Source organism: Pleurodeles waltl, chromosome 10 (assembly GCF_031143425.1).
Source record: "Pleurodeles waltl isolate 20211129_DDA chromosome 10, aPleWal1.hap1.20221129, whole genome shotgun sequence".
Taxonomy (NCBI): Eukaryota; Metazoa; Chordata; class Amphibia; order Caudata; family Salamandridae; genus Pleurodeles; species Pleurodeles waltl.
Window position 1 is genome coordinate 58,164,591 of NC_090449.1, and position 20,874 is coordinate 58,185,464.

General features: G+C 46.6%; 1 protein-coding gene across 1 annotated transcript in view; it reads right to left on the reverse strand.

Moving 5' to 3' along the window:
• Nucleotides 1-20,874, reverse strand: part of USP11 (ubiquitin specific peptidase 11) — a 368,572-nt gene that overhangs the window by 182,561 nt on the left and 165,137 nt on the right. Inside the window, exons 10-11 of the mRNA XM_069209659.1 lie at nt 1,593-1,817; nt 194-277 (exon numbers count right to left, since the gene is read on the reverse strand). Coding sequence (XP_069065760.1) covers nt 194-277; nt 1,593-1,817 — 309 coding nt within the window. The remainder of the gene's footprint in view (nt 1-193; nt 278-1,592; nt 1,818-20,874) is intronic.

A 20,874-nucleotide genomic window follows, 5' to 3' on the forward strand; every position in this document is an offset into this window, starting at 1 on the left:
TTCGAGTTTTCCAATTCTCCAACTTGGAATCGGTTTGATCTCAGCATTCTCCTACATTTCTCCCTTCACTGTATTTTATCTTCTCACCATGCAGGAACCTTTTTCTTCCCAGGACCTCCACCAACACCGGATATATTTAGTATTTGGACCCTTACGACTTATTATGGCTGACTTCTCACAATAAGACACTCACCTGCTCAGGAGGAACCCGTACATGCTTTGAGAGAACAAAGCACAGATCAAGAACCTTGCCAGCCTTTGGTACAATTAATCGGTGCTAAAGTATAGAAAGGATGAGAAAATCAGATAGAATGAGTACAGATTCTGAAAACACAAAGGCAATTTTGCATAAATTAAAGACAATTGCATGTAAGAAACATCCAATGACAATTAGAAAACAGGCTTGCTAAATGACTGGCTCAATAGAATCGGCACTACAAAGAAACAAGCTCCTACCCTGTGCATAATTACGCTGTCTAGTGATTACATCCGCAACAGCATTTTGCTGTGTGCATCAACAATGGCATATTTTCAATGACTATTAAAAGTTATACCATCCTGTGGATTGTGCTCCTTTTTATGGGGAGGCACAGAAAGGTGTCTAGACCCTTGCCCCCGTGCATAAAGGGAAAAGTTCAAACCTCATATTGGGTATGTCATGTTAAGATCAAAGGAGGTAGCAAGTGATCCCAGACAGCAGGATTGACATGCACGTACAGCTTTACGTTTTAGTATTTAAAAAACAACTGTAGGACGCTCAAGAAGTAGGTAAACTGTAATGGCTATGCATGTCTGCTGCAGCAGAGGTGCGGTAAATTAGCCATGAGGTCCACGGGCAAGGTACTGAAAAGCAGCTAGTGCTGTGGGTTAGGACTGATGTGTACAGACAGGCATGTAAGAGTCTTAGCACAAGAATATAAAAGAAGATTACAGACCAGGATTGTGGTGCATTTGTACAGATAAGTATGAATTCCCAATCATATAATCAACAGGAGTGTTTTCAACAGAGTTAAGGGTGCATTCATACAGTTATAAGTAGATACAGTTATAAGTAGAACCCCTAGCTACAGAAGAACCTGTGTCTATAATGATTGAAACACATTGGTAAAAGGACACCAAATGAAAAGATTTATCAAGAAAGAGGGTCAGTAGAAGATCAGGTACATGTCTCAGTAATAGGGCAAAACATTTTGTACGTCAAAGTTAAGTGTTTTGGTAGGGAAGTAATCTAAGTTTACCAGAAAGAGGACAAAGCCATTTTTGAATTATTTTTTATTAAAATGGGATGTCTCCAGAATCTGAGATTTCCAAAGAGCAGTGGAAATGTCCAAATGACCTCAATTTTAGATAAATTAATGAATGCAGCTATGCGCTGTGAAGTATGGCGGAAGATCAGATCGAGCGTTATTGTTTTAAAAAGGACTGTAATTTTGATCACTATTTTTTTGTTTTTTAAACTATCAATTGGAAAGTGGGTAATTTTAATTGAGCAGACTCACTGATCTGGAAGAGCGCTGTGTGGTTTTGATTAATCAGCAGTAAGATTCATCAATGGTTATAACAGGAGCAGTCATCACTTATACATCAAGTACCTGCTCGGGCTTTTTCCGAGGGTCCATGGAGACAAAGAAGATCTCCATTTGCCGGTCCTTGCTAGTGGGAAGGGGCACGCTCAGGTAGCAGAACGGGTCAAAGGTCACAGACACCTTTCCACACTCGGGGCACACCAGGGTGGACTTGAAGAGGCCATGGAAAATGTCCACGATGATGGAATCGTTTCGCCTCTTGTGGTTTCGCCAAGCCTCCTCTGCAACCTCCTGACCGGGAAAAAAGAAACAAGTTTTGAGAGGGAGAAAGTGCTGGTACCAGTCAAGAGCAAAGGGACATAAGAGGCACCGACACACCTGTAACATAGCATGTGATCTGTAAGAGGGCTTGAAGCTGTAACTGAGTTCTGCAATGCACGTAATTCCATACAAATAGTTGGACTTTAAGTAGTATCTATTTAATAAAATAAGTCTCAAAAATAGGTTTCAGCCATACGGTGGCTGAAATTACTAATCAGAATATAGGTTCCAAGCATACAGTGGCCCAAACCTTTTGGCATAATAAACTGCACCACTCCTTCTGACATCAAATAAAGTGTCAGATAATACGTAGCATATTAGGAGCATGTGCAAAAATGAAAAGAAAATGTTGTTCCTGTAACAACCAGTTTGCAGCTTCTTATGCTCTAAATTCCCAGGTTGTGCACACTCCTGCTATCCAGTGTTGGGCTGGACGCTGAAAGTTGGTTTCCTTGGAGAAGAGGTTTCAGTTTCAAGGAGTCTTGATACCTTCGCAGGAACCCACAACACACCAGGACAAAGACTATCTCAAATTGCGTTTTTTCGCAATAAGTGTATACATGCAGACACATAGCTTTATAAATGATGTTAACTGAGAAAGGAACATATTTAAGTAGAATAACCAAACTTGAGCTATGTAACCACATGTTATGCAGGGCTTGCATTCGGGAGGTGGGCAGGGTGCATGTGAATGTACTGAACAACAAGCTGCAAACTTACAGATAAGTAACATTTTTAATTTGCAGCATATGCTGCTTTAAATCACATGCAGCGCAGAGACTTGAGAGCAGTACCCAGCCCATAAAGTGGCAGCTTGACAGAAGAGGCTGACACACTTGGCACAGTGTTTTTAATACAGTTAGCCCGACCTGTGCGCCTCTTGCTGGACTTGGTCGACCATGCTGCAGCTTTAAATATATCTAACATAGACGCTACCCCAGAAGGGCATTGAGGCACCTTTTTATGTAGAATGTGTCCTGGGAATAGAGTGCAACATGCTTTTGGCCTTAGCATAAAAGGTTTGGATACGTTTAACAACTCACATAGCTAGACCTGTTTTAGAATCTGTGTTGCCAAGGTAAGGATGTATAAAATACAGCAAAGAGTGCCTTTGTCTTCCTAATGGACAAAGTGCAGTCCACGTAGTACATCTTGGCTCTTCAAATTTTAAGTGGCATTGCTCTCTCTAGCGCAGACGGTGGCTGTGGAAAGATGCTGTTCAAAATAATGAACTGGATTTACATGAAATGTCGATACTCATTTCAGCAAAAAAATGAGGGAGAGTTCTAAGTGCACCCAGATGGTTGCACACCTCCATAAAATGTTCCTCAAAAGACATAACATGGAGTTCATAGACTCTACAATGGGAGGTGTTAGCCACAAGGAAACCACCTTGCATAAGAGAAATTGCAGGGCAAACAGACAAAGGGGCTCAAATGGTGTTCTCAGGTGCCTAGTGAGGAAAATATTAAAGAGCTCAAGAAGAGACTGGTGGATAGCTGGGGTGTGGGATTACCCCACAAACTTTCATGGATGCTTTAACATGAAAGATAGACTAGAGTTGTCTGTTTTCTATGCAAGAGGATAATGTTGTTACGTGTACTCAAAAAGAGTAGTAGGAAAGTCCCGACATTTGAAGGTGTAGGAAGCTGCAATTACTGTTTTGTAATGTGAAGGTCTTCATAGCAGAGTACATAGTTTTTCACATAGCTGCATATCATATAGTTATGGCAGGCATTCCTTTCTAGCTTCTTTTTATTAAGTACCTGCATTCTGGTGGAAGCCCTAGGTATCCAAACTAAGACTTAAGGTTTCTAATTGCAAAATTTATTATCTTAATATTGTGGTCTATCAGTGGGCCTTGGTGTTGCATTAGCACATCTAGGTGAATTGGTCATTTTTATGTGAGAGCAGATTTACATCCCTAGGAAAAGAGAGAAGAAGCAGGTTACTTAACTGTAACAATGGTTTTGCAGTCTGAAGCTCTTTTGACTACATTGGGGCGAATCAGTCACTCATATCTTTCACATTTTTCAGACTACATATGGAATAAATGAGAGATGATTAAAAGCTTACGCAGAAATCCCCGGCCAGATGATTCAGAATGGCACTGCCTAGAGGCTGAAGGTTAAGATAGCTGGATGCGAAACCTTGGCATTTTTCAATTGCCATTTGTAGTAAAATGGTCTATAGTTGGCGTGGAAGTAAGAATTTAGTACATGAGAGTTGATCTCCCACTATTGAGGTTACTGGTGGATCCTGCTAAGGAGATCTGAAAAACTGTTATACACCCTAAAGAGAAGCTCTGCCAGCAAAGAAACCTGGTGGCGAACTGTCCAACACCAGAAATTTGTGACAGCTCTAATAAGTAAATCGCCTCCTATTTCTATATGTAATACTTGGAGACCATGTCTGTTCAGATGAGAAACCTGGTAAATTTGGGTCCAAGAAGCTGAGAGGGCCAACTGTAGTGCCATGAGTTCCAACACAGGTATGTGGGGAAGACTGTTGCTAGTACCACTGGCCCTGGATTGTGAGGTTGCCAGTATGAGATCACCAAACTTGGAGAGAGTAGATTATATTGATGGTCACCTCAGCTTTAGGGTCAAAAACCTACCCGCTCAGTAAAAAATGGTTCTTGTTCCACCATTACAGTTCATGCTGAAGACTGGGATCCTATACTACATCCTCCCACTCGCCAGTAGCCTATGGCAACTGCCTAGAGAGGCACTCTTGTAGAAAGCACGTATGTAACCTTGTTTTGTGGGACTAAAGCAGTACATGATGCCGTCATTCCAAACACAAAAACAACAGATGATGGACGGAATGCAGAACTAGTCAAGCATTCACCCCAGTCACAGATCTGGTTTTAATCCATCAATTTTTCTGCCTACCATGCCATTTCAGTACAGACCCAGCCACACACAAATCAGCCTTGACCCTGTTCCCCATGGAAACAGTCCAGCCCGAACTGCCAGGCCAGGTCCTCCCTGGACCAGAAACAAGCATCCTCACCCTTCATCAGCCAGGCTAGCTTGAATCTGGTGGCATAGCAGTTTCATAATCATCCTCAGTAAGAGGACTCAACATCCGGTAAAGGGTAACACGTCTTTGTAATGACACTGCTATGTCTGGACAGTTAAACTCTTCCTGTGGCTAAATTGATGATTGTGACTCCTAGGAACATCTGAGTTTCTAGAAGACACAAGTGATTTCTTTGAATTCATAGTAAAGATTAATTCAAGAAAAAGTAAAATGATTTGTTGGGGTGGGAGAAGCAAAGCGCATGACTTTTACTACCTAGTCATTCAGGTATGGAAAGACATGAATGTGACTACGTTTTAGGCACACAGAACCACAGCTAGACATTTGTTCAATACTCCAGGGCTGCTGTAATCCACAATGGTAATATTTTGAACTGATAACTCCACTAACCACAAACATTGGGCAGTGGCGAGGAGTCTGATGTATCAGGATATGGAAGTAGGCATCATTGTGATCAAGAGTGGTCATATGTTCTCCTACAATGAGCAGCAGGATTGTAAGAAGCTGGCTCTTTTTATGTTGTATATCAATAACTAGATACACCGTGTAAAGAGCCCAAAGGTACCCCAATGAGGGGACAGGGCTCGCTATGCAATCCCAAAGTGCTCTGTTTGGAGGTCGTGTGGTCGAGCAGCCTTAGACTTAACACAAAGGAGTGCAAGATTTCCACAAATACACACAATGGTCAACAAATGAGACAGACAACTCAAAAAGGGGATCCACACCAATTTATAAAAATATAAAGTATCGTTATATGTGTTTAGGCATCAGAGAAAAATCGTTCATGTAAACATGTTCTTGTAGAGGAATTCTTTTCACTTTGAAAAAGTGGACACAGTGCAATTTGTGAGTTTTGCAATGTTATCCTATGGGAGGAAAAACAAGTTCTCCAAATAGGTCGGGTTCAATGACTTTCAAGAAGTCTCCACTAGTTAAGGTGAGTGGTGGGCAAGAACCAAGGCTGCACCAGCAGTACACCACCAGCGGCACAGGGGCGGTCAGCTGCGGTTGCAAACCAATGTTGGGTGCCCAATGTGTTTCAATGGAGATCAGTCACTGCGAAAAGAAGCTGCAGGCTCTGGCCAGGAAGCCAGCTGGGCTGAACCAACAGTGGGGATCAGGCCTCACGATGCTCAGGCATAGGTAGGCACCTTTGGTCCTCTTCTCCACGGCTCAGGGGCGACAGGTGCAAGATGTCTTCAGGTGTCAGGTTTTCTTTACTGGAGCAGTCACAGTAGAGGGGGATCACGTGCAGAGGCTGCAGGCGTTGTCGGGGAGTTCAGGAGGGGTGAAACCTCGATGGACTCAGACTCTGGAGGGCTTGGGAACCTTATTGGCACCGGTAGGCCACTTCAACTCGGGTCGGAGACGGTGGGAGGAGTGGTGACTGCGGGTGTCGTGTTTTGCCAGCTCTGGAGGCTTCAGAGTCCCATCTTTGGATTTGCTGGAGAACAGGTCCGCTGTTCACTGGAGGTCTTGAGTCTTTTTTTAAGGAAGGCAGTCATCCTGGGTTTCTGGAGAGACAGCTGCAGAACGAGTCGGCTTTGGTGAAAATTTCAACAAAGGATGCAGAAAGGCCAGCGGGGTTGGTACAGGCCAGCTGCTTCTTCTCTCCTGCGGCCCTTCAGGGTCCTTGGTCTTCTTAGGTCATCAGGATCCGCTTCTCTTGTGGCAGGAGCTCCTCTAAATACTGAATTTAGGGAGGGGGAGGGACTATGTTGGCATTTCCCTTGTGAGAGAAGCTAGATTTACATACCAAAGGCAGTGGGCTTCTTTGAAGCTCCCCGCCTTGGAATGTAGATTTGCAGGTCATCCTGTTGGGTGGGAGTGTATAACACCTCTCGCAGAGCAGCCTTTGCTTTTGACCGCCTGAGAGCAAAGGCTCTCACTTTAGGGGGTCAGACTTGTGTCTGATGGTGGCGGGCTGGCTCAAACTAGTCAGCAGGCACACCAGAGGCTGGTAGGTGTTCAGGGGGCACCTCTAAGGTGCCCTCTGGGTGCATGAACTGATAAATCCATCACTGGTATCAGGGTGGGCTTATCAATACAAGACGTTTGATACCAAACATCCCTATCTTCAGTGAAGCCATCATGTAGCTGGGGAACTGTTATTGACCAGTGTCCAGCACATGCATTTAAAATGGCTTCCCTGGGAACTCACTATGTCTAAGAATCCACAAAGATGGAGCAGGGGCATCTCTACTCTTGCAGATATGTTCTCACACGTAATATAATGCCCCCTTTCCTTAAGGCTGACAGACCAATTCTGTATGCAGTGTTAGGGTTTGTGAGACATGCCATGTTTTCACTTGTCTGTACCAAGACACGCAGCCTGCAATGGCAGCCTGACATGTGCTTGGTGAAGGGTCCCTTAAGGGGACACAATTCGTGCTACAGTCCTTAGGGACCCTCTTTACTACCCTAGGCACCGGAGGGCCATTTACTAAGGACTGATAAATGGTGCTAAAGATGGTGTCAATTGAGAGAAACAAATTTAAGGGAAAAAAGTCTTCCACTTTAGTTAGTCCAGAGCATAGACTCCTAGGTCTTGCTGATGCATTGGGGCAACTTCAATCAGTCCTTTGAGCAGGAGCCCTTTTACCTCCTTCAACAGTAGCCTGTAGCATTAATGGCTGATGCAGTTGTGTCACAGCAGGACATTTGGAGGGCAGAGTGAAATGCTATACAGAAGGAGTGTGTGATGGTGGAAAACACCCACTTGTTCAAGGTTATTTCCTTCAATTGAGTAAGTATAACCAGAGTCCTCCCCAGACAGGTGATGGGTCGTCACACAAGGAGGTGTGCTACTGTTTGTTGACAGGTGCTTCAAAACCTTGTGTTGTGCATTATTCCGCCTTCTAGTGGCTCGGCCCAGAAATTGTATATGCACTGTAATCGTAAATAGTCATATCTAAAACATTTAGATAAATTAACATTAATAGGATAAACAAGCGTAAAATATACAGCAGTCTGAATAACATTTGAATTTATTATTTATTTTTAGGGGCTCACCCTATTGGAATAGATGGCGTAACACTGCCTGACCCAGCGTTGCTGTGCTGTGTAGATTCTAGGCAGTAGTGCTGCATGAACCAAAGTCTGCTCTTCCAAGCACAGCACATTTTTTCCAGTGGAATGCCATCAGACAGAGCAGCTGAAGTGGATACTGCTCTTGTAGAATGTGCTTTTGCTTTTCTTGTTAGGGGTTTGCCCGCTTTATAATGGCAAAACTAAATTGCTACCGAAATCCATCTCGCTATTGTTGCTTTCGTCACTGCAGTCCATTGATGCCCTTGTCCATAACAGACTAGTAGTTAATCTGTTTTGCAAATAGGTTTAGTACAGTGGAGGCAAAACGTGAGATACTGTTTAATTTACACAGTATGGAGAACCCTTTCAGCCAGTGTGAATAGGTCGGGAAAAAAATGTTTGAAGTATGATAGGTTTGTAGAGATTAAATTCAGAAGGGACCTTTGGCATGAATTGTGGGTTTGTTCTGAGAAGTACAAACTTGTCTGTGTAACGTAGAAAAAGCTCTTGGGTCGTGAGGGCCTGTATGTCACTAATGATTCTCGTGGAGGTGAGAGCGAGTAGTAGAGCCACTTTCCACGTGAGAAACTTTAGGTCAGCCTTATGAATGGATTCAAAAGGAGGTTTCATTAATTGTGAGAGGACCACGTCGAGATGCCATTCCGAGGGAGGAGCTCACACCAGTGTGAAAACTCTCAAAAGCCCTTTCATGAACTGTTTAATCAGTCTTGTTGAGCAGAGAGATAGAGCATGTGTAGAACGTCTGTACCTTGAAATTTCAGCAAGGTGAACCTTAACTGATGCATGAACAAGGCCTGACTTGGTCAGCGAAACGAGATAAGGCAAAATCTGTACAGGAGAGGCTTCAAACGGGTGTAAGCCATTTTGTTGACCCCAGGAACAGAATCTTTTGCACTTTGGCCAGTAAGTTTTGTTTGTACCCTGTGCTCTTGCTTTGGATGTAATATCTCTGCATTCTTGAGTGATTTTTAAATCTTGTAACTCACAGAACTCAGGAGCCGCGCATCCAATTGTATAAAGGCTGGCTGTAGGAAGCTGGCTCTGTATATACAATATCAAAATAAGATTTAGTGTGCACAGAGTCCAGTGATACCCCAGAGGTTTAACAGAGGCTAAGGTAGATAATACTAATGCTCTCTGGTCGAGCAGTTAGGCTTATCAGAGGGTAGTGCAAAGCATTTGTTGTACACACACAGTCAATAAATGAAGCACAAACCCAATGACTAACTCCAGGCCAATGGTTTTTATATAGCAAAAACATACTTTGTTACTTTATTTCTAGAACAACAAGATTCAAGTTGCAGGTAAGTACATGTGCAAATAAATCTTCAACGTATGTATCATTAACACTGTTTAAAATTGGCAGTTATACGGTTTTCGAATAAATAGCAATAGACTGTTTTAAAAGTGGACAGTGCAATTTTCAGAAAAAAATCCAGGAGGGGAAGAAAATTTAGCAAAATGAAGACTGGGGGCACTCGGAATCAGGCCTGCTTGTAGGTAAGTACCCGCTTCTTCGGAGGGCAGACCTATGGGGCTTAGAGGAGCACCACGGGCAGGGGCACAGGTCAGCTCCAAACACACACCCTCAGTAGCAGAGGGGCAGTCAGGTATAGGGTGAAAACAGCATCGGGCTTCCAATGCTTTCCTATATGGGGGACCCCAGGGGTCACAAAGATGCTGCAGCTGAAGTCCAGGGGGTCGGGTCCGGGAAACCAAAGGCTGGACAAGGAGGAGGGCTGCCTGCTGGATGTTGCTGCACCAAAGGTCGGATTCCCCAAGGCCAGGGGTTCCGGTTCTGTTGGGGGGTCCCCCGTATTCAGGCTGTAGGCATAGTGTTGGACATCAGGGGTCAACCGAGGGTGGGCACTTGTTCAGAACAGCCTGGGGACCAGCTCTAGTTGGTTGGGCCACCTGGACACGGGCCATGGGCACTCGGTGCAGAGTGGGCAGGACTCATGGATCTTGGGCGGTCTGGAGTCCTTTTATGGAGCATCTTCTTGGAAAGGGCCACTGTCCACGGGAGTTCTTTGTCCTCTTCGATGCAGGCAGTTCTCTGGAGGCTTTTCAGAGGTTGCTGGTCCTGCAGGATGCATCACTTTCTTTTAGTAGGGCTTTAGAAGCTGGTAGGGCTGGGGCCAAGTCAGTATGCATCTTCAGACTTCTATGCTGGGGTTCAGCTTACCAGTCCTTTCTGCTTGTGAGGTAGCCAGGAATCTGATGAGCTAGGTACAGGGGAGCCCTTAAATTCTGGATTTAGGGGTGATACAGGGGTTAGAGGGCAGTAGTCAATGGCTACTGTCCCAGAGGGTGGCTATACCCTTCCTATGTCAACTCCCTTTGGGGAGAGAAATACAGACCTAACCTTATTGGTCCCTGCTCTCCAAACTAAGATGGAGGATTTTGCAAGGAGGGGGTCACCTCCGCTCTAGACACCTTAAGGGTGACCCCAGCTGAGGAGGTCACTCCTCCTCGTTTTCCCTAATTTTCCCACCAGACTTGTTGCCAAAAGTGGGGCTTTGCCTGGGAGGCATGCATCTCCACTAGCGGGAGTTCCCTCGGGTACTGTAACAAGAGGCCTGAGCCTTTGAGGCTCACCGCCAGTTGTTACAGTTCCTGCAGAAGGGAGGTGTGAAGCACCTCCACCCAGTGCAGGCTTTGTTTCTGGCCACAGAGAGCACAAAGACTCTCAACCCATGTGGTCAGAAACTAGTCTGAAAAAGGCAGGCTGGCAAAGACTGGTCAGTCCTGCACTAACAGTTTGGCTAACATACATGAGGCATCTCTAAGATGCCCTCTGGGTGCATTTTTCAATAAATCCAAGACTGTCATCAGCATGGGTTTATTGTGCTAAGAAGTTTGATACCAAACTTCCCAGTATTCAGTGGCAGGATTAAGGAGCTGTGGAGCTCATAATGACAAACTGCCAGCCCATATTCTCAATATGCCAACACTGCACTTACAATGTCTAAGAATTGACTTGGACACTGTAGGGGCATAGTGCTCATGCAGCTATGCCCTCACCTCTGGTATAGTGCACCCTGCTTTAGTGCTGTAAGGCCTTCTAAAGGGGTGACTCACCTATGCCACAGATAGTGGTTTATGGGCATGGCACCCTGAGAGGGGTGAATTGTCAACTTTGACTTTCTCCCCACCAGCACACACAAGCTACAAGGGCAGTGCACATGTGCTTGGTGAGGGATCCCACAGAGTGACAAAATACATGCTGCAGCCCCTGGTGACCTTCCCTGGCCACAGGACACTTGGTGCCATGGGTACCTTTTACAAGAGACTTGTCTGTGTGCCAGGGAGGTGTCAATAGTGGAAACAATGGTACAGTTTTGGGGAAGGAATACTGGTGCTGGGGCCTGGTTAGCAGGATCCCAGCACACTCTCAGTCAAGTTGGCATCAATATCAGGCAAAAAGTGTGTGTGGGGGGAGGGAGGGGATAACCATGCCAACAAGAGCACTTTCTTACACTGGCTCTCGGTGTAATACTTGGCCCTGGTTTATCATCAGGAGCGTTCGCATTTTCATAAGGCGTATGTGACTGGTTACTTACAGGAGAGTGAATTTTGTTATCCAGCCTGATTGTATCGAGATTGGCAAGAACATTGTCCTTTGGCTTGGAAACAAAGGTATTTGCAATGCTCGGGATGAATGGGAATGTGCAACTATGCATCTTGCAAATCCAATTATGTCATGCAATCTCCACTGTTTAACAGATGAAGGATGTCAGATTGTTTGTGCAAAAATGTGTTCAGTTTCCTGAGGTTCAGGATTTCGTACCAGGGAAAAACAGGGAAAGAATCCTGTTGTACCTGGCTTTTTGACAGGGTCATCCCCAAACTTTTTGCCTCCTTCCTCCTATTTTTTTTCTGACCTCCTGTTGTTGGCTTTTGACATCTGGGCACCTTGCCACTGCTAACCAGTGCTAAAGTGCATATGCTCTCTGTGTAAATTGTACTATTGATTGGTTTATCCATGATTGGCTATTTAATTTACTTATAAGTCCCTAGTAGAGTGCACTATATGTGCCTAGGGCCTGTAGATTAAATGCTACTAGTGGGCCTGCAGCACTGGTTGTGCCACCCACTTCAGTAGCCCCTTAACCTTGTCTCAGGCCTGCCATTGCAAGGCCTGTGTGTGCAGTTTCACTGCCACTTCGACTTGGCATTTAAAAGTACTTGCCAAGCCTAGAACTCCCCTTTTTCTACATCTAAGTCACCCCTAATGTGTGCCATAGGTAACCCCTAGAGCAGGGTGCTGTGTGGGTAAAAGGCAGGACATGTACCTGTGTAGTTATATGTCCTGGTAGTGTAAAAATCCTAAATTCGTTTTTACACTACTGTGAGGCCTGCTCCCTTCATAGGCTAATATTGGGGCTGCCCTCATACACTGTTGAAGTGGCAGCTGCTGATCTGAAAGGAGCAGGAAGGTCATATTTAGTATGGCCAGAATGGTAATATAAAGTCCTGCTGACTGGTGAAGTCGGTATTAATATTACTATTCTAGAAATGGCACTTTTAGAAAGTGAGCATTTCTTTGCACTAAAATCTTGTTGTGCCCTTCAATCCACGCCTGGCTAGGTTTAGTTGACAGCTCCTTGTGCATTCACTCAGACACTTGCTGGACAAGAAACCTGAACCAGAACCTGCATCCTGCCAAGAAGAACTGCCTGGCTGCCTAAAGGACTCACCTGACTGCTTTCTACAAAGGACTGCTGCCTAGCTGTTGCCCTGCTGAACTCTTGTCTGGCTGTGAAAGTGCTCTCCAAGGGCTTGGATAGAGCTTGCCTCTTGTTCCCTGAAGTCTCAGGACCAAAAAGACTTCTCTTTTTCACTTGGACGCTTCGTGCGCCGAAATTTTTGACACACAGCTTGTTCCGTGGCGAGAAAAACGCCGCACACCGATCGACGCAACGCCTTTGGGACGACCGGAACTTCGACACACGGCCTCACAAGGACAACGCCGCCCGACTTCCAGAGGAGAAATCGGCTCGACGCCTGCCGTGAGAGCGAAACTTCGACGCGCAGCCCCGCAGAACGACGCGCAGCCGGAAAACAAGCAGGAGAATCTACGCACAGACCCGGGACATCTGGTAATCCCTGCGATCCACAGAAAGACTGTCCGTGCGCCGGAAAACAACGCACGACTTCCCCGCATGAAAAATAACGACGCAAGTCCATGTGTGCTGGGGAGAAATCGACGCACACACCATTTTTCCACGTATCTCTTTTTCTGTGGCCCTCTGAGGAGATTTTCCACTCCAAACCAGGTACTTTGTGCTTGAAAGAGACTTTGTTTGCTTTTTAAAGACTTAAGACACTTTATATCACTTTTCAGTGATATCTCTACAACTTCACATTGCAACTTCATTCGTTTTGACCTACAATTATCCTGATAAATATTATATATTTTTCTAAACACTGTGTGGTGTATTTCTGTGGTGCTATATGGTGGTATTGTATGATTTATTGCACAAATACTTTACACATTGCCTTCTAAGTTAAGCCTGACTGCTCGTGCCAAGCTACCAGAGGGTGGGCACAGGATAACCTTGGATTATGTGTGACTTACCCTGACTAGAGTGAGGGCTTTTGCTTGGACAGGGGGTAACCTGACTGCCAACCCAAAACCCCATTTCTAACAAATCCCAAGCCTTTTTATGAGAAGGAACCTTTTCTATCGCACCTGCGGCCAGCATTATTAGGGCTTCTTTCCTCAGTAAATAAAGATGAGGTGAGTGCGCTCCTTTTGGAGGAGTGTTTGGTGGTTTCTGCACAAACTCCAGGGTATGGCTGTAGTTTATTAAGTTCAACACACATTTGCCCAATGTTATGTTATCTCCTTCTACTGTGGAAGGTAGCTGGAGAGATTTGCACCCACATGGGTGGAAGGAGCGGATGTAGCCAGTAACTGGTCCAGGTAACAGCCTGTATGTGGTGGTAGTGGGGAGACTCCATCACGATTGCCGACGTGGGACATCACTTGCATTGGGGACCAACAGGACCATGTTGATGGGGGACTCTCTTCGTCCCCCATCAACATGGTCCTGCATCTAAAGAAGGGTGGGTAGTGGCTCATGCCACAGTCGGACACTTCAACTCGAACTGGACTTCGTCCCCTTTCTTTGCAGATCCTCTTCTGTCAGAATCCACCTTTGGTTTCTTCCAGGCTTGTCTGGGTCTTGCACAGTCCTTTTCTAAATTTCTCCTGTGGATTTGGGGAAAAACAGGTACTTTCCTCTTCCCTACTGGTCGATGGGAGGACCCAGGTACTTATCTTTTGGGGTTTTTATTTCCTCCACCTCCCATCTACTGATTCCACTTCCTTGGGTGGGGGATTGTCTTTCAAATTCCACTTACTTAGTATATGGTTTGGTTTCCCCTTGGGGCCTTCACTATTTGCTATTGGTTTTACTATTTGCTATTGCTTTCTATGCTAATCAATGACTTCTAATGTGTACGTAAGAGTGGGTTTACTTAACTCCTATTGGAGTATTGCCTATACAGTATTTTAGTATTTGTGATACCATAATAAAGTACCTTTATTTTTCTAACACTGTGTGGTTCTTTCATGTGGGTAACTGCTGTGTGACTATGGTGGTTTTCCATAAGCTTTGCAGGTCTCCTAGATAAATCTTGGCTGCTCATCCACAGCTACCCCTAGAGAGCCCCGACTTCCTAGACACTGCCTACACTTCACTAATAGGAGATACCTGGACCTGGTGTAAGGTGACAACACCACCGGTGCTCACCACACACCAGGCTAGCTTCTTACACCTACATTGTCCAAGAGTTTGCTTTCCTTGTCTGGGTGCGCAGAAATGATAACGGTATGGTTTTTAAATGCCTTTGTGCTGACTGTGAAATGACAGTCAGGTTTAGGGTGACTGATGAGGTGGGGGAGGGGAGGGGGGGGGGGATCATCTGTGGCCTTGTATTTCTTATACAGGCAAGGAGGTACTGTAGCCTTCATAAGTTTTTTCCCCCCTCTTTCTAAATACCGAATTATAGGAATGGCTCTCTCAGACTTCTTGGCCTGCTCCTTAAAATCGTGAAGAAAACAGTCGGACTGCTTAACAGAGGTTGGAATATGGAATTGTGCTGCATCACAGTCCAATAGATTGTGAAAAATCCCATGTCTTCTGGGGGAAGGTCTGAAGGATGTGGTGGTGAAGACAGAGTAGTGACAGGTAATCATCCCATTCGTCTTGTGGCTGTTGATGCCCAGGGATCTCGTTTCCTCTCATTCCCTGTGGAACTGTGATCCTGCCTTGGAGGAATAACGCATAGCTGCTAAGATTTCAAATTGCTTTGTGACATTTTCATAATTTCAGTGTAATTATGAGTGACATTTCAATGACCGAGTGACACTTTCTTACAAACATCAAGCAATGAAGACAAGGGAGACCTATAAAATAAAAAATAAAAATAATTAGAGCATCAAGAAACTCTAAGGATAACTTAAAACTGCTGTAGAGCACCAGAAATAAAAGGGCACTAACCCAGTGTACTGTTAAACAAAATGTGCAACCATGATATTAAACGGTAAACACATCTTTTACAGGTAGTATTTGATTGCCCAGGGCCATTGTGCAAGATGTTAAATGACTCTCCATTTAAAAATGGTGGAAAATAAAGTGGTCTGGAAGTGTTCATAAATAACTGAATTTTTTAACTGACTCAAAACTTCGACCTGCCTGAGTTGGCAGCACGGAATAAGGGCAAGCTCAAAAGAGCAGTGGGGCTGACTGGGAACTTACAGGTCACAGCCAGGCACTGCGGCTGTTTCTCTTGAAAAAAGAAATACGTTTTCCTGGTGCTGGGGAGATTGTTGTTTTGGGGCGCCATCCAGAGCGCTATAAGCAGACGAAGAGCATGCAGTGGTTGTAGTCGCACGGCAGCTGACCCCAGACTCGACTACACTAAGTGCACGAACACTGCTGAAACTGAGCACAGTGCGTGAATACACTGATAGCACACTTACTTCTTGGAGGGCAGCAAGCGAGCCGGCACTGTGACAAATGGCAGCCCCATGGCTACATTGATTTGTGCCGTGGACTAACTAACTCTCACACCAATTCTGGCTCAGCACTGAGCTCTCTCAGCAGCAAACAGTCAACCGCTGGCACTGGAGTCAAGTCTCAGGTGGTGGGATAAAGCAGGCGTGTGCGTGCAGTGGCGAGGATGCCACTGCCACATTAATTGCCAGTGTGTGCCAACAGATTCACAGTGGGGAGCCACTGGTGGTGGGTCGCGTCTTGTAAGGAAATGCCTCCTTGGCATGGTTACCCCCTGACTTTTTGCCTTTGCGGATGCTAAGTTTTGATTTGAAAGTGTGCTGAGGCCTACTAACCAGGCCCCAGCACCAGTGTTCTTTCCCTAACCTGTACTTTTGTTTCCACAATTGGCACACCCTGGCATCCAGGTAAGTCCCTTGTAACTGGTACCCCTGGTGCCAAGGGCCCTGATGCCAGGGAAGGTCTCTAAGGGCTGCAGCATATCTTATGCCACCCTGGGGACCCCTCACTCAGCACAGACACACTACTTGCCAGCTTGTGTGCTAGTGGGGATAAAACGACAAAGTCGACATGGCACTCCCCTCAGGGTGCCATGCCAACCTCACACTGCCTATGCAGTATAGATAAGTCACCCCTCTAGCAGGGCTTACAGCCCTAAGGCATGGTGCACTATACCATAGGTGAGGGCATAAGTGCATGAGCACTATGCCCCTACAGTGTCTAAGCAAAACCTTAGACATTGTAAGTGCAGGGTAGCCATAAGAGTATATGGTCTGAGAGTCTGTCAAACACGAACTCCACAGCACCATAATGGCTACACTGAAAACTGTGAAGTTTGGTATCAAACTTCTCAGCACAATAAATGCACACTGATGCCAGTGTACATTTTATTGTAACATACACCCCAGAGGGCACCTTACAGGTGCCCCCTGAAACCTTAACCGACTATCCGTGTAGGCTGACTAGTTTTAGCAGCCTGCCACACAACAGACATGTTGCTGGCCACATGGGGAGAGTGCCTTTGTCACTCTGTGGCTAGTAACAAAGCCTGTACTAGGTGGAGGTGCTTCACATCTCCCCCTGCAGGGACTGTAACACCTAGCGGTGAGCCTCAAAGGCTCACCCCCTTTGTTACAGCACCCCAGGGCACTCCAGCTAGTGGAGTTGCCCGCCCCCTCCGGCCACGGCCCCACTTTTGGTGGCAAGGCCGGAGGAGATAATGAGAAAAACAAGGAGGGGTCACTGGCCAGTCAGGACAGCCCCTAAGGTGTCCTGAGCTGAGGTGACTGACTTTTAGAAATCCTCCATCTTGCAGATGGAGGACTCCCCCAGTAGGATTAGGGATGTGCCCCCCCTCCCCTCAGGGAGGAGGCACAAAGAGGGCGTAGCCACCCTCAGGGCTAGTAGCCATTGGCTACTAACCCCAGACCTAAACACACCCCTAAATGCAGTATTTAGGGGCTCCCCAGAACCTAGGAACTCAGATTCCTGCAACCTAAGAAGAAGAGGACTGCTAAGCTGAAAAACCCTGCAGAGAAGACGGAGACACCAACTGCTTTGGCCCCAGTTCTACCGGCCTGTCTCCCCACTTCTAAAGACCCTGCTCCAGTGACGCTTTCCACAGGGACCAACGACCTCTGAATCCCCAGAGGACTGCCCTGCATCTAGAAGGACCAAGAACTCCCGAGGACAGCGGCTCTGTTAACCAAAGACTGCAACTTTGCAACAAAGAAGCAACTTTGAAACAACTCGTGTTTCCCGCCGGAAGCGTGAGACTTGGCCCTCTGCACCCGACGCCCCCAGCTCGACTTGTGGAGAACTAACACTTCAGGGAGGACTCCCCGGCGACTGCGAGACCGTGAGTAGCCAGAGTTGCCCCCCATTAGCCCCCACAGCGACGCCTGCAAAGGGAATCCCGAGGCTCCCCCTGACCGTGACTGCCTGCTTCTAAGAACCTGATGCCTGGTAGGGACACTGCACCCGCAGCCCCTAGGACCTGAAGGATCTGACCTCCAGTGCAGGAGCGACCCCCAGGTGGCCCTCTCCCTTGCCCAGGTGGTGGCTACCCCGAGGAGCCCTCCTCTTGACTGCCTGCATCGCTGAAGAGACCCCTTGGTCTCCCATTGCTTTCTATTGAAAACCCGACGCTTGTTTGCACACTGCACCCGGCCGCCCCGTGCCGCTGAGGGTGTACTTTCTGTGTGGACTTGTGTCCCCACCCCCGGTGCCCTACAAAACCCCCCTGGTCTGCCCTCCGAAGATACAGGTACTTACCTGCTGGCAGACTGGAACCGGGGCACCCCCTTCTCCATTGAAGCCTATGCGTTTTGGGCACCACTTTGACCTCTGCACCTGACCATCTGTGCAGCAGCAGGCAGCCAAAACTGAGAACTCAACTGCCATTGCAGCCCACCCGCAGGAGGCAGCCGGAGCAGACTGACCCGCCTATTGGACAGCATCTCAAATAAAGTTCTCAGTGTCACCACTGGGCACTGACACTCAGACAAACGGTCCGGACGCCCGTGACTGTCATTGCTAATGTCGCGCCAATGTCGGGTGCGACATTGTAGCACTGTGCAGGCTGAGCTCTAACAGCAGAGCCAGAGCCCCCAAGCCTGCCGGGAGCAGCACGAGGCATTCCCACTGCAATTGTATAGTGCATTAGCAACCACCAGAGCAGGACAAACGAGGTGCTATAATGTGTGACATTGCATTTCAGTGCGGTGATGCAGACCACCACACTGAAATGAGTTAGTCTGCAGGGCTGGCAGCGTTAGTTGAGGCTGGTGTGAACCAGGGCATTACCAGAGGAGGGATGTTTCTTGGGGTGGCAGGAGAACCAGTCTGAGGTGGTGGTTGTTGTTCCTTAGGAGGTTCAGAAAACCTTCTCCACTGATCCTGCAGCATGGCCCTGCAAATATTGTACTAATGAAGTAGCTACGCATCTGCATAACATCTTGGCTAGGCTGATGATGTTGAGGATACTTAATGTTCATAATGTTTGCTATGAGGGGTATGGTTCATAAGCATTGTTGTTTGTCCACGTCATTATCTTCCTCCTGGTAATTCACATGAAGCTCTGAAGGGCTGTGTGCATCCCCAAAAGATCTGTCACCACCTGATTCTTCCTAGTCCACTAAATGGCTTGCCAGCAAAGCGGAGACCTTGCTTGGAGAGGTCACTTCCGGTTGTAAAGCAGTTTTTGTGATATTTGTAATCTTTATCTTAGTTGTTGGACTCACCAATGACGTAAATGTGAATTGAGGCATTGACAGTAATAAAAAAAAATAAAAAAATTAAAAATCTCCTGTCGATGGGGTTACTGTAGATGGTGTTGGCGGTGCTGCAGTCGATGGTGTGCTTGTCGATGTCTTCATAGACAGTATCTTCAACAGTGTTGGAGAGTCCAAATCCACCATCGAGGGTGACTTAGTGAAGAAAATGCCTTGATGGATGAAATGGGAGCATTGATAGCTGCTGTAGTTGATATTCAACGACAATGCCTTCGTCGATGAAACTGTGACGAGGGTCGCTGTTGTTGTCAATATCGTCAACGGTACCGTCCTCCTTGACGATGTTGAAAGGATTTAATGTCCTCGACATCAACGGATCTGAGAAGCGAGAACAGTTTTGCTCCCTTTTCATCAAAGATGAAGTGTAAGGATGGGAGGAGGCCGACCCTGTGAAGATAAGCTTAAGTTTCTATTTTTTGAGAGGGTCCTTATGGTGTACCTTCTAGGCCTTTCTACCCTCCTCAGAAGCCCCTTGGTCAGAGCAACAAATGTTGCACTCTCTTACTGGATACTGGGGGGGGGGGTAGGGGCAATAGACAGTCTGTGTGGATCGTCCACATGTAGTTTTCTTCCCACAGGGCTTCCAGGATTGAAATATGCCTTTCTTACAAGGCTCAGACGTTGTAGATAAAAAAGTGTTTTAAAAAATTGAGAAATCACAGAAAAACTGAGCAGAGTTCAGGGAGACTTTCTTCAAAAAATGTGTGGCAGAAAATCTGAGGGTTTCTGCCTCTTTTGAGAGTGTTCTAGAGGGTGCTAGCACCTGACTGATCATAGTTCAAGTTGATGGCCTAATGCCATTATAGCCTATGACAGTTTCACGTACTGCTTTACCATGGTACCTCAGGATACCCACTTCGCCAATAGGGAACGATTCAAGCATGTGAACTAGATAACCTCTTTTTTTGAGGATGGGTTAAAACAGGTTTATGCCAACAAACTGATGTTTAACACTTTTTGTACCACCATGGCTCCTCTGTTGACTTGCCCACACAATAGTATTTTGTAATGATGTGTGCTGATGATCAAGTGACTGCAATTCAACGCCCTGCTCAAAAAGCCCAAAGCCGACCCTGAAGACCTCAAAAACTACCAGCCCATCTCCATACTCCCCTTCCCTGCGGTCATCGTGAAGATAGTCAACAACCAACTAGCTCGCTTCTTGGAGGACAACAGCCTACTCGACATCTCCCAGTCCGGCTTCTGCAAGAACCACAGCACTGAGACAGCCCTTATTGCTTGCACCAACGACATCAGGAGTAGGCTCGACAAAGGTGAAACCGTTGCCCTCCTCCTCCTTGACCTTTCTGCAGCCTTCGACACCGTCTGTCATCATACCCTTCGCACACACCTCCAAGATGCCAGAATCTGCCACAGAGCACTGGACTGGCTCACATCCTTCCTCTATGGCAGAACCCAAAGAGTCTGCCTCCCCCCGTTCCTGTCTAAAGCCACAAGACCATCTGCAGAGTTCCCCAGGGATCCTCACTCGGCCCCACCCTCTTCAATGTCTACATGGCACCGCTCGCCACCATGTCCGATCCCACAGCCTTAACATAGTCTCCTACGCGGATGACACTCCACTCATCCTCTCTCTCATGAAGGACCCCG